The sequence below is a fragment of the Pagrus pagrus genome (genome assembly GCF_965226575.1).
Source record: "Pagrus pagrus genome assembly, chromosome: 12".
NCBI classification, from domain to species: domain Eukaryota; kingdom Metazoa; phylum Chordata; class Actinopteri; order Spariformes; family Sparidae; genus Pagrus; species Pagrus pagrus.
In genome coordinates, this window is record NC_140196.1 from 23,482,676 (window position 1) to 23,496,744 (window position 14,069).

The 14,069-nt window shown below is 41.9% G+C and overlaps 1 protein-coding gene across 2 annotated transcripts in view; it reads left to right on the forward strand.

Annotated features, from left to right (window-relative positions):
• Positions 1 to 14,069, forward strand: part of cdh24b (cadherin 24, type 2b) — a 172,938-nt gene that overhangs the window by 91,694 nt on the left and 67,175 nt on the right. For both annotated transcript variants that reach the window (XM_084368131.1, XM_084368132.1), the window contains exon 5: positions 4,304 to 4,471. In XM_084368131.1, the coding sequence (XP_084224257.1) occupies positions 4,304 to 4,471 (168 nt within the window). The remainder of the gene's footprint in view (positions 1 to 4,303; positions 4,472 to 14,069) is intronic.

Genomic DNA, 14,069 nt, shown 5'->3' on the forward strand with positions numbered 1-14,069 from the left:
ACACACACACACACACACATCTCCCCCTCTCCCAGTGTCCCCCCCCTCCCCAGTTCCTTCCTGTGTGAGTTGGCAGAAATGTATTCATGATGGCCTGTGTGCGCCCAGACAAAACACAGCGGCAGCCGAATGTTATTATTTTCGAATAAAGCACGGACAGAAAGACGTGTGTTCAAAGAGAGACGTCAGAAAAGGTTTGTGTACTATTTAGCAGGACAGACTACAGGGGACCCAGAGGACCTGTTAGCTGCCTCTGTGTCACCCGAGAGCATAGAGTTTTTGGATCAGTGCAGGAAGAGGGCGAAGCTGCTTATTTTACTTTTTTTATTTTATTTTATTGTGATTGCTTTTTTTAGCATTGTCCCTCAGGGGGAGATCATTGCTCGGTTGACTCAGAGATGAAGTTCTAACTGTCTGATGCTTTAGATGCTCTTGTGATTGACAGAGAGCGCACAAACAATTAGAATGAAGCACAAGCGGAGGCTTTTTTATCTGAATGTGGGAGTATGCGCCCGCATGGGAGTGTTTATTTTGCCCACATGGGTCACAGGTGGCCGATTCTTGTGTTTTGCTCATTGAATGTCGATGCTTAGTAATTGATTGCTTTGACATGTGAGGACCTTCAGCAGCAGGCGGAGAGCCGTGGAGCTTTTTGAAATGCTAATTGGGGAATTTAAGCATAATTCCACCCAGTGTGTATTAGCCGTGACACGGTGCTATCAGACCAGCTTTAGTATTCTGAGCGTCTCCCCTCCTCTCTCCGCTCTCTATCTCTCTTTTTCAATCACCCCCCGTTCCACGTCGGCTCCATCACCAAAGGTCTTATTCAAAACGAACACTCGGAGGGGAGCGCGTTCGCCCATATATTCGGTTTGTTTGCTTATGAATTCTGCTCAGAAACCTAGACAGATTCCTGTTTGTTCGTTAGCATTCAAAACAGACCGCGTTGAATGTGATTCACCTTGAGGTGCCAAGTCATCCAGGCCGGTGTTTTGGCTGATGTTGGGTGAGAGCAGCCAGCACCGTCCAATCATATGTAGTAGAATGGGGTCATTTACACAGAGGAGGTGATCGATGTTGAATGCCTGTAAGTGATGTGTCTTGGTGTGCTGCTAAGGAGTGTGAGATACAGAACGAGATTTTACGCTCTGTCAGCATGTCTGCCTGTCGGGACTGGGTGATTTATCTTTTCCATATGAGCCTCTCCCCATATCTGTGTTTGTATATGTGGGTGTGTGCGTGTGTGCACCTTTAACGGGACATTAAGTAATATATTGTTGCTGTCAAATGGAAACTGAGTGTCTCCCGGAAAGTCAGAATAGCTGTCAGCTTGTCAGGAAAAGCAGTCATATCTTCAGTGTGATGACAGTGCAGTCTGACATTGTCCAATAGGGATTCAAAGCCCAGGAGGTCTCCGATGAACTTGATCTGACAATTAGAGGGAAAATATTTCAATTACTCAAAGTGATGCCAGGGTTTTTTTTCCACACAGTAACAACTTGATGACTTTATTACTTTTAATAATAACTGAGGAACAGTGACAGGTTTATTTCACAGCCTACTGCGGCCCACGTCTGATTTTCATGTGTTAAAGGTCATAATGATAACATTTTTATGTCGACAAATCATTCTTTTTAAATATAATGCATCTACAGAGTTGTGGACAGATACAGAATAAAAGTATCTCTTTTACTTTTTTACTTTTTATTATGATTTTGAATTAGGCTCATAATTTTTTCAAAAATGTGGCGAGTCCAAAATTATTATTTTGTTTATCGCTGTGTCTGAATACTGACCGTTGGTCCCAGCTTTGAACAAGGTTTGTCAGCCAGTATTATCACGATGACGGAACCACGTGGTGTTCCTGTTTCGTCAGCGATCAACAGTCTTGGTAGTTGCCAGTTTGTGGAAAAAACTTAAAAAAAACCCTGAGTTCTACGGTATGTTCCTGTACTGCCCTAATGTTAGCTAGCAACCTTTAGCACGTAAGGATTAGCTAGCTTGGGGAAGCTAGCGTTTGCTAGGTAGCGTTAGCAATGTTAACGTTTGCTAGCCAGTATTAGCAACGTTAGCTTGTGCAAAAAACTGGCAGACACTTGAGGGGGCAGATGATCCGAACAACAGTGGCGTTTTGGCATAAATGCAGTGGTAGGGGGAGATGGGACGTCACATTTAGTGGCTGCATGTTTTCAATAACACCTCTAAATATATATGTACAAATGCAGTCCTATTATTACAATGAGATAAACTGTGAGCAAACTAGAATCTAATAGAAGTGGGCACAGCTTACTACTGTCTTTGTAAAAGGTCACTAGCAGGTCAGTAGGTAACTACTAATAGATTCACTGATGGCTACTGAATGATTTATTATCTCTGAGGCCAACACAATATTGATATTTGAGAGTTAAAATGTACATTTAGGGCACTTAGCAGACACCCTTTGTCCAAAGCTACTTACATCAGGAGCAGTTTGGGGTTCAGTATCTTGCCCAAGGACACTTCAACATGCAGACCAGGGGAATCAAACCAGCAACCTTCCGATTACAAGACACTGGCTCTACCCCTGAGCCACAGCCACCCATGTAGAAATGAAACATTGTCTGGCATTCTTAATTTGAATATATTTCTAAACAAAACATAAACCAGTGTTTTTGATCAGGTTCTCTAAAAATTTTTTTTTCTTTAAAAAGAATTTTATCAGAGTTGTGTCTTGAGCAGGACATCTTACAGTTGAAAATTAAACTTGCCAGTGGTCTCTGCTGGATAAATTATCAGTCAGATTACCTCAAACATGTCTTTACTTCATCAGGCAGACCCTCCCAACGGATTGTTCCCCAGTTACCCTCTCATACAGAGCTGCAGAGCATCTGGACCAACCTCGATTAAAATACCAATTTATTGGAAAGACGTAAATCCATGACCTTTTATTAATCACTAACTAACATGTGTAAGTGCGGTCTTTATAGAGTCTTTAATAAAGGGTCATGACTTTCTCAGTTCATAATGAGCAATCACATCTACGGTTATAAATGCTAATAAGGCATTAATAAAAGGTCACGGTGTCTATCAAGAGTCTCATTCCACCACTTCGTAGGGTATCTAATTAAAGTCAACTGGGAGGCTGTTTTACTACTGAGAAACAGTTAATTCAGCATTACAATAATCTATCAGGTCGACGATGTAAAATGTGTGAACAAATGAACAGTACATTCAATTCCTGTTGAGTCACAGAGCTAGGTCGAGAAGCAAAGCAGTAAAGGTTCCATATTATGCTCATTTTCATGTTCATACTTTTATTTTGGATGTCTACCAGAAAATGTTCAAAACATTATTTTTCTTACACCGTCCATTGCTGCAGCTTCTCTATTCATCCTCTGTCTGAACACTCTGTTTTTGTCTGCGTCACTTTAAGTTCCAATCCCAAAAAATCCCAGTCTGCTCTGATTGGTCAGCTCTCACAGGCCTGAGCAGGCACTGCTACCATGTTTCCGCATCAGCTCTGCTGGTGTTTTTGCAACCATGGCTGTGCTGGGGGCGTGGCTGAGGGCGGGGACTGTATCGTTGTGACATCACAACTTTACTGAAATCCTGACAACTCGTTTCTGAATATGGGCTTGCACATTTCACACCTAGACCTCCTTATAATCAAACTAGAATTACTGCCTGGCGATGTATGCCTCCACACGCCAGTCAAGAGTTAATAATGGCCAGAACATTTTTTGTAGAACATTATGATGTCACAACCCTGAGTACAAACGGATATTTGTGCCAAATTTGAAGAAAATCCTAAGCGGTGTTCCAGAGATATCAGGCCTTGGCCTTGTGGTGGCATGGAAGAAATGGAAGCCTCACTTTCTACAGTGTGAGACCTTTGATGAATTACATTTTAACCATTAATAGTGACATTGAGGACTATTATAAAGTAAGCCTGATGGTACCTACAACGCTTGGTGAAAAGATACCATAGATATCATTATCATGGCACAAAAGGTGTTGTGATAAAACTCTTGTACATTTTACAGATACTCTGTAGTAAAAGATGTGTATAAAGCTGGATGAGCTCCCATTGTACCAGGAGCTCAACTGAGCAGAGCACAGGCCAGAGAGTGCATTTAGGAAAGCAGAAGGTTCAGTGCCTTGTAATCATTGAGTCATAAATATTGATCAAAAAGCCCTTTTAGTTCCACACAGATTTATTACGGTCATTTGGTGGCATTCAACCACAGTAAAAACCTTATTCTTCCCTGCTTTAAATGCATCATTGCCACCCTAATGCCGCTGTTTGTGTGTGTGTGTTCCCCAGGTATTTTGCGCACGGCTGTGCCCGACATGGACAGGGAGACCCAGGACCAGTACCTGGTGCTGCTTCAGGCCAAGGACATGGGAGGTCACTTGGGAGGATTATCTGGGACCACCACCGTCACCGTCAGGCTCACTGACGTCAACGACAATCCTCCACGCTTCACTCAGAGTGAGTTACTCAGCAGCTCACGCAGCCACCCACAGGGAACGAATGTCTTCCAGGAATAGCCGGTCAGCAACGTATTAGAAAAAATGATCGTATGTTGGAGAAGCGGCACACATATGTTGTAATTCCCAGAGCAATGACCCTAATTTGATTTCCTGACAACAATTTAGGCGACGAGAATCACCCCTCATCTGAATTCCTGGCAGGTTCTTATCCATACCTTGATTTCTAAAGCTAGAAAAAACCCACATTGTACAGATATTGTACCTCTTCACACCACCCATACACACACACACCCATCATGTTTACCTCATCCCAGCTTGGAGATGATAGAGGCTTTACCTCATTATAAAAACGCAGCATCAAGTGAGCTGTCAGTCACTGTGTTGTAACGGAAATTACTGTGAATTACAAAGTTGTGTTTGGCTGAACTTTCCGGTGCTCATAATACGGAAAGTGCTCAGAGAAAACAAACATTAGGCTGCATAACAGCATAAACACAGTGTTTGTTGTGCACCAGGAGGCAGAAGAGTTCCCGGACCTTTTTGACCTGCAGGTCCTGTCAGGATTTTCACAGCAGCAGTCAGGCAGAGGAGACTCCTGCAGGGCTGCAAAGTGCCTCATCAAACATTCAGGCGTGGATTTCTCTCCCCTCTGCCGTGATAGATCAGCTGCACTTTCCAACTCCAGCCACACTTCCAGATTATAGGAAATAATGCGACAGCACTTCTATTTACGCCAACCTAATTGGCTTCTTAAATAAGTCTTTGATAACCTTTAACTTAATTTCACTGTTTGTGATCATGAAGTCATTCTAGATGGAGGATGGATGCACTGTGTGGAGCTGTGTGACTTATACTGTGGATACATTTGATTAAATTAGGCCCTACTCATGTGGCCTAATACTGCTGCGAAGTGTAAACAGAATTTGAAACCAAATGAATCATTTACATAATGGCTGCAAAGAAGATTTTGTAATCAAGTCGGATTATTAGACATTATTGTCCTAGCTGGACATGATACTGTAAATCATTCTGTAGTTTTTCAGAGGGCGGCTGATGAGCTGGTTGCAGAAGTCTCTATGCAGCTCTGCTCTGGCTTCTCTGTGTTTGCTCGCCTCTGTTGTCGGATGGATGTGTCCCAGAGGCCGATATTAATCAACTCCGCTTTCGTTATACCTCCAAAATTGGCAGGCGTGTCTTTTATCACCTTCAAAAGGACAGGACCGGTAGTCCTCCTTTGGATGAATATGGGCACCTTGATGGCCGTTTTCTTGTGATCCTTTACTTAATGTCATCCTTCTCATCTAAGCAAGCGCCGTCTCTTAAAAGATAATTGCCGACCTTACTCCAATTAAAGTGACGCAAGTTGAAGCTGATATATATATTTGTGGCTTCTGTACAATACGGGTGTTTTAGAGGGAGTGATTTACTTTGGCATCAAAGCGTTGCTACAATTAGAATGACAAGAAATACACGGCGTCTTTCAGGGAAATGTAATGACTGTTGTAAGGGCTGAACAATTTGAGCAACAATCTGATTGCATTTTTAAAAATTGTTATTTTCCATAATTAAAGTCAGAGCTTGTAGTTATGCTCTGGATAGTTTCACAAAAGATAAGTTTGTATTGAATTTAATCACACATTAATTTTGTTCCACATGAAAGTGAATCAGATAAGATTGTGCAGCTGCTTTTTGTTCAAACCAGCCAGTCAGAAAAAAATCTAATTCTTAGTAGATTTGATTGGAAATTGAGCACTTTAGCCCACATATTAGTGGTACGCTTAAAATTACTTGATAATCAGGCTCAGACTTGCCATTGGGAGCACTGGCGAGCTGATTGTGTTAGTCGGTGTCAGGCCAGTGTTAAAAGTGCAAGATGAAATGTGTAAATGAAAGAGAAAGTCTCTCAGAGCTGCAGACCGTCAGCCCCCCTGTCTGCTTTTAACCTGATGGTAGGGTTTCTGCCTGTCATTACGCGCAATTACATTCACGCACATACACATCGACACAACGTTCAGGCAGTGCGTTGAGTGGGAGTGGCCAAGTAATGGGAAATTGGAAAGAAATGGACAGAACAAGAAGGAGAGAATGACAGGAAGAGAAAAGGTAAAGCTGTGAGGGATCACATCAACGGGAGGACAGCCCAGGAGCAAAGTGCTGCTAACTGCTCTGAGATTACAGATGTGATGAGCAGAGGACATGGTTGGTGTTAAAAATTGAAAAACACAATAACACACCTTTCAGGAGTCGATTCTGTGTTTTTAAAAATGGCATCATGCAATGTAGGAAAGCACAAGATGCACTGGCATAAAATTAATTGGGAAAATAAAGACCTGAATGCTCTTTTCTGTCAAACATACGTGTATGTCCATGTTGGGCTCTGAGGAAACCCCAGCTGCAGAATAATCACCCCAAAGTGCACAAAAATGACATATATGACATACACTAAATCTTGAAATTGGAGACACTTTGCTGTTTTTAACTATGTTGGCTGTTTTTTAAACTAGAAGTAAAATATATTTATTTTGTCATCTTTTGTCTGTGTGTACTCTACTGTAAGCCTCACCAACCGCTTAATTCTCACTGGATTTGGTTGAAAATTATCCTGAACATCCAAAACCCCCTAATGATACTTGGCAACACGTCTTTATTTAAAAAGTTTTTGCCGAATGTTTCCAGGAATCAAATTAAAAAGAACAAATTATTTTATACCCGAAAGAAAAATCTCTCACTTTCAAAAAAATTATATTTCTTCTAGTTTTAACTTCCTTGCAACCAAACTGTGATTCTGTGTAGTATTAATATAGTGCAATATAACAGGAAGTATGTATAAGAGTGAAATCATGATACATTTTATCAACAGGAGGTAGTCTGAAGTGAAAGCCTTGAAGAAGAAGCCGACTACAAACTGCAAGTTTTTTATTAACATAGTGTGTTAGCGGTACAGTACATTATTATTTAATTATAGAATATAACTAACTACACTAAGTCTGATAAATCTATGACATCTGACTGATGACCCCTAATAATACTGCTGCCAGCTCTGCACTGGCTCTTTAAGCCAACCATGACATCGGCTTCACGCATCCTTCACACCTCCCGGAGGTCCAGACTCAGCCTTTGAAGATGGTCTGCTTAAAATGATAAGAATGATATGAGTTGCTTTAGAGCTTAACATGAGTTTCACACAACTCTGTCCGCCAGCTGTCTGTAACATCAGTTTGTTATACACGGCAACTACCGTGCTAGCTGCTAGCTACATGTCCGAAACTGACGTGTGGCAATCATCTCGATCAGGGATCTTTGAAGTTTGATCCTGTAGAGCTGCCTCAACTTGGCACAATTTATAATGTGCCGGATAAGATATTATTAAGTTCATGTTTGCATGGATGGATCACAGACTGTTAATACTGGGCTACTTTGATATTGAAGAACTGGAACATTTTAAAACATGATAATTGTTGAGGCAAGTCGTGTGGTTGCGAGGAGCCTTTTTATTTCTCTGTGATCAACATAGATAGATAATGATGTCCTCAGAAAATATAATTCACAGTGAATCAAAAAGAATGTGTTTTAATATAAATATGTGTTCAGATTTTCCTGAGTTATGACTCAAAGAAGCAAAGTTTGGCATTCGAGCACTAAGAGTTTTGAAGTACATTAATATCCCCCATGAGCTGAGTGTCACAGTTGCCACTGCTGCTCCAGCTGCTGACTGTGATAATAAGCAGTCAGATCAGCTGCCAAACAACAATAACTAGCTTCCAGTTGATTTTAAAACACCTGCGTGCACCTGTCCCTTTCACCTCGCGCTGTATATTTACCTCACGTTTCTCCCTCTGCGCCTCCCCGCGCAGCTCTCCCCCTGGGGAGATGCCCCTCACAGTTGGAAAAATCTCTGACCTCGATTATATTTCTGCAGCAAGACGATCGGCTCTGTTGGTGGTTTTGAACAACAAAAAGACCCGGCCCTCTGTCCATTGCTTCAAGCATCAGATGAGACAAAACCAGTTTTATAGACCCGTGTTTCAAACACAAACAAACACATTATCTAACAAACTGCATGAGCCAGACAACCAAGAGTTTCTTTTCAACTCAGAATTTAAAGGTGACATATAATGTTCCCTTCCTTAATGTCAGCTGGTAAATGTATCTGCCACAGTGCTTTCTCGCCGTCCAAATCAACTATAGGTGACTAAAACGTTCACCTCCTACAGCTTGTTAAGACACTGTTGATTATGTGCGGTAGATTAAAAAAATCAATTTTAATGTAAAACTGTGAATAGTGCAGCCCCAAATATAGTGTATAACAAGTTAGTTAAAATCTATATATTATTTATATTGAAAAAAATTTATAAAATAAAACTTGTGATAGGCGCAGATAAACATAAGCATAGCAGAGTGCAGGTGGATGCAAGAACAGCGCTTTTAGGCACCGGTAGGCCTGCCACAAAGGTTTCTAGTCCAATAGACCAGTGGCTTTATAGCCAAAATTGAACTAATGATGTCCTGGGGTGGGAGTTTTGTTGGTGGAGTTGAACCCCCATCAAAGCTGGTGATTTGGAGCGGGCTGCGCTGAGGACTGGAGGCTTTCTTGGAGGAAAAAAAAAACTGGGCTCATTCTGATCTGCCAGGGTGATGAGAAGCCTGGTGGTGCCAAACGGCTGCTGTGAAAACTCACAGTCGACCAAACCTCCCGGCTGTTGCCTCCGCCGATCCTGCTGCCGCCGATCACGTATGTGCTTTATTGAAGTCGGGAGTTTCTCGGTGTGTGTTTTTGTCCGCGTGCATCTTCCGCTTGCCTTCTTTTGCCTGTGTGTTCCCACACGCACCCGCGCTCCCTTGTGCTTGCGCGAACACCATCAAAGCCTGCCGCCCCGCTGCTCTACTCAATTACACACCCAGGCTTTTAAAAAGACACCCTCAAATCCGGCCCCCCCGTCTCCCAAGGTCAACACTGCTTTTTCCTTGTGGCATTTACCAGAGGGAGAGGATTACATTGGAGCGTACCGACCAGGTATCAGCTGTACATTATAGCCTTAACAAGAAGAAAAAGCCCGTGCTGCTTCGTGGGCTTGTGTTTTCACAGCGGCCTAGAACTTCTCCCTATCCGAAACATGATTCCAGGAAGTAAGTGGGTTTGTTGTGTGTATGGATTTGAACGCTGTCATGGGATTTCTGATGCCCGGAGGAGGCAGTATAGCGGAGGGGAAAGTAGGCTACTGTACAGATTGTAGTTGTTTTTTGGTTAAGTGTAAGTGGGAAATGTGGGATATTTTCAGATGCCTCATTGGCAAACACAGCGCTCTAACCACACTTTCCTTTGGGTCTCATTATCAAATGGCATACACCGTGCTCCAAATGTATTTGGACAGGAACTTGCTTTCTGATGTTTCAGCTCAGCATTCCTCGGTGTAAGAAAAGCTTTAATTTTATTTTCATCCGTATCAAATGATCCTTTTCAAGGTAGCGCTGCTTTGTGAACGTTTTCAAGCGACAAACATTCAGACACATAAAGTAATCGTTTTTAGTATCTCACCGGGAACCATTAAAAGATTAATGTGAAGTCTTTATCCCAGATATATCATTGGACTCTTGATATTTTCCTTCCCAATTCACATTAATGCTCGCAGGAGTAGATCTCTCTCAGTGGGCCTGTCTTTCACAGGAACATGTCAGATTGTGAACATTTGTGTGTCCCACAGCCTCCCCACAACTGCTAGTTAACAAGGCAGACAGATGTAAAAATTGTGCTAAAGGGGAGTTTCTATTACAGTCTCATTCCACATCAACCCCTTGCCTGATTAAGCTTTTAATTATGGCAGCGCGATGTGAAATACATGGTTGGCTAATTGTCTGAGAGTAAACAAGTGGGTTGGGTATCAAATCACTCCTCGAGGTATCAACTTCCTGTTTCAAAGCTTCAGGATAGGCATAGTAGATGACTCTCCACTCCCCCGGTAATCCATAGGGAAATTAAGATGGTGGCACTTCCACAGCATCATATAGCTTTGTAGTAGGGGGACAGTGTCATTGTTGTGCTGATGGGAAATTTTATACCCTTGTTTCCATGTAGTCATTTATTCAGACATGTTTTTCCATGTTTACTGTGGCTGAATAATTTATGGCTGTGTGTACTCCACAGCTGAATTCTCTCCGGGATAAACTGCAATAGAGGCTGGAGCATCGGCTGCAAGTGTACCTAAAAATAAGATGACCACTTAATTCAATACAAAGAACAACTTTTTTTTTTATTCTATTCACTCCGGAAAGTAGGTTATTTAAGAGGATAACATACTGCGTGTGTTCAGGAAGATGGCAAAGAAGCATGGAGGATAATGAAATAGACTGGATTTTCCATTGTAGCACAGATTTTCTTTCCATTAAATATCATGTCGACAAAAGCAACAAACATGGCAACATCGTTATTTTTCACACCCTTTACAGTACCGAAATTAAATACAGATATTGCCTTGTAGTTGCAGCAATTTCTACGCCGACACCCGAGGAACTGAGACACAAGGCAGCTCAGACTAAAAAGAAGCAAAGGTGGAAAAACACATCTTAAAAACATAAAAATAAACATGACCCAGTTCTTCCTGTTGCATGAGAAGATTCCCAGTGTATCAGGAAACAATTAACCATATCATAAACACAAGCACTAATGTTCAGCTTATTATTATCCTCCAGTTAAGGTTAATTTAAATAACCATGTTAAGAGCATAAAACACATATAACATGCATATTCCAGTTACACAAATAAAAAAGAAAAGAAAAACATCAGTAACAACATTCTACGTTCGTACTTCCAAATTACCAATTATTTAAATGCAAATTTTCTAAGTACTTGTTCACTGAGTAGCAGCATGGTTTGTTTGTTTGTAGTTAACTCTGAGGAAGACTAGGTTCCCAGTGAATATTCACAAAAGGTAAGATCCCAAATTTGGGTTCAAATACACTCTTCCACAATGTAAAACATGTGTTTGAAAGGTTAACTCTTAGCCGTGACACTAAAAAATCACGGTTGGTCAGTTTCATGATGGCCATGGAGCAACTTTGATTATAACGTTCCAAAAAAAACAACAACACAGTAACGTCAGATTATCCTCAAAACAATAGTCCACAAAGCAGTTATACTATGCAGTTTGTGATCTCAACTCAAGGACTTTCACATTCCTGTTGGTATAAAACGAAGCATCGAAGATCATTTTGACCTTTGCAAGAAACAGTTTGAGCCCTTGAAGCATTTCTGGTGAACTCACAACAGACACATGTCCATGGCAACAGAACAAACTCCTTCACTTAACCATGTCACACATTTGAAAGCTTCAGAAGAAGCACGTCAATGAACAATAACCATCCTCAAGTTACTGCAGTTTTTTTTCAAAGCAAGGCCAAGAATGAAGTTTAAAGCATACGAATTGTAGAGTAATAGCTTCCCTCTTCACCGACCCTTTGAATTTCACCACATCCTCAAACAAAAGATACAGAGAGTCCTTGAAGCATGTGAATATTTGCTCTTGAAGTACATTCAGCAAAGTCCTCGTGTTGTTAACAAACCTGAAATACTTTTCACATTGCTGCAGGTTATTCTTATAACCAGTCAATAGATCAAACATTTGGTAATGTGGGGTTCAATGAAAACTTCTGTTGAGCCACCTGCTGGATTTATGTCATACCATATAACAACATTTCATGCATAAATCTACAGTATTGAATTGATAAATGCCTAAAGACACGATCAGGAGAACACGCTGCCTCGTGACACGGTCTTGTTTCTAACCTAGATCGTCAAAATTAAAAACTTTCCAGAGATGATTCACAACCACATTCTTCTCCCCCGGCAGATCAGAAAGTGAAATGTCACTCTCCCTATGCTTCTTCTCGGTGAAATGTCAACATTTGATGTGTGATCTGGCCCGATCCCTGAGATCTGTACACCAACTGTACCGCCCTTACGAAGCTCGAATGAATCTCGGTTGTCAAAGGGCAACGTGTTAATTTGTTGCCTTGTGACACTCAGAGCGGCACTTTGTTATAGTTTAACTACACACACAGGAGCATCCGGAGACTCGTAACTTGTTCCCCCGGAAAAAAAAAAATCTTTGGTTCTTCTGCTCTGCCTGCCAGAGCTGTTTGAACAGCTACAACTCTACTTGGTGACAAGTCCGCAGACGGAGACGCAGGTGCCTGTTCCCATTTTTATGTGGTTTCCAAACAACCTTGGCTTGCCAACGGTGCCACATAAAAACGTTGAGGGAGCCATCACTCTCCAGCAGTTTGATGGATGGAAAGATAGATGGGCTGACAGTTGACTACATAGGTAGCGCCGATAAGATCAGTGTCATTTTATTCACCAGGGAGATGAAACAGAGAGACGGGGGGAGAGATGGAGGGAGTAGCTCGGAGAGGGCTTGATCATAAATATTACTAATTCATTTCCCTCGAGAGCGAGGCTGTAACGGAGAGAGTGTGAATGGGAGGAGATGGAAAGAGAGAAAGAGGAGGTGTGCGCGAGTGAATCTTCCATCTTCCTGCGTGTGTCTTTTTTTTTTTGTTTTTGCGCCGGAGTGTATTTTTATTTTTTTTCCCTGAAAGAGAAAAAGAGAAAGATGGAGTCGCTAAGAAAGGTGCGATAAAGTTGCCAAAAGAGTGAGACAATGGAAGCAGAAGAAGAGGGAGTGGGTGAGAAGAGGCTCGGAGAACACAGAGGAAACCACAGAGAGACGGAGGAGACAAACGTACAAGAAAGGGAGCGGGGGAGTGAATGAAAATGGAGGAAGTCAGGAGGGATAATCAGGGTATTATGTCCTTAAGTGAGAATGAGATGCAAGAACGAAGGCGAAGAGGAGTACAGACAACAAAGAGGGACGAGTGGGCGAGCTAAAAGAGTACTCACAGATTGACATAATGACTTAACCTTGTGTGTTTTCCTTATCTGCGTTCGCGCTCCTTCTGCATCCGTTTGAATCTGCCTTTGTGTTCCTTTTCCTCTGATACACACACACGCGCAATTGGGTCACGCACACACATTCGCGCACACTTGCATGAGCAGTCAGAGGTGAGGAGATGGAAAGGTGACAGACTTTGTCATCTCCTGTCAGGCCCAGAGACACACATGCTTTCTCCCTTTGACACACACACATTCCTGACTCCCACTCACTCAGTGTGCGCTCTTCACACACCCGGTACCCTCGTGTCCCTTATCACACTCTCTCCCATCTGTTCCTATTCCAACACCCTCAGCGCACATTCATTTTTAGTCAGCGTGGCAGACAGTGTCTGTGCTGAGAAATCCCACTTGTCAAATCGTCCACTTTCACGATTTCGCCGTTAAAACACGGGCGCCATTGTTAATGAACGAGCGTGCTCAGCGACGAGCAGTCGTTTCCATTCCTGGGTTTAACGCTGGCCATCGAAAGTTTCTACGAATACTGTTCCTAAAATATTAACGCTGACTTATACAATATTAATGCTTAAAATAATGTTCAAAGAACATGAGGAGAGTACTGTACTAGTATTTTCCCAATTTTCTCTATTTAACAATTGCAGACTTAGACAAAACAGAAAATATTTAAGTGGAATAAAACTGCTTATAT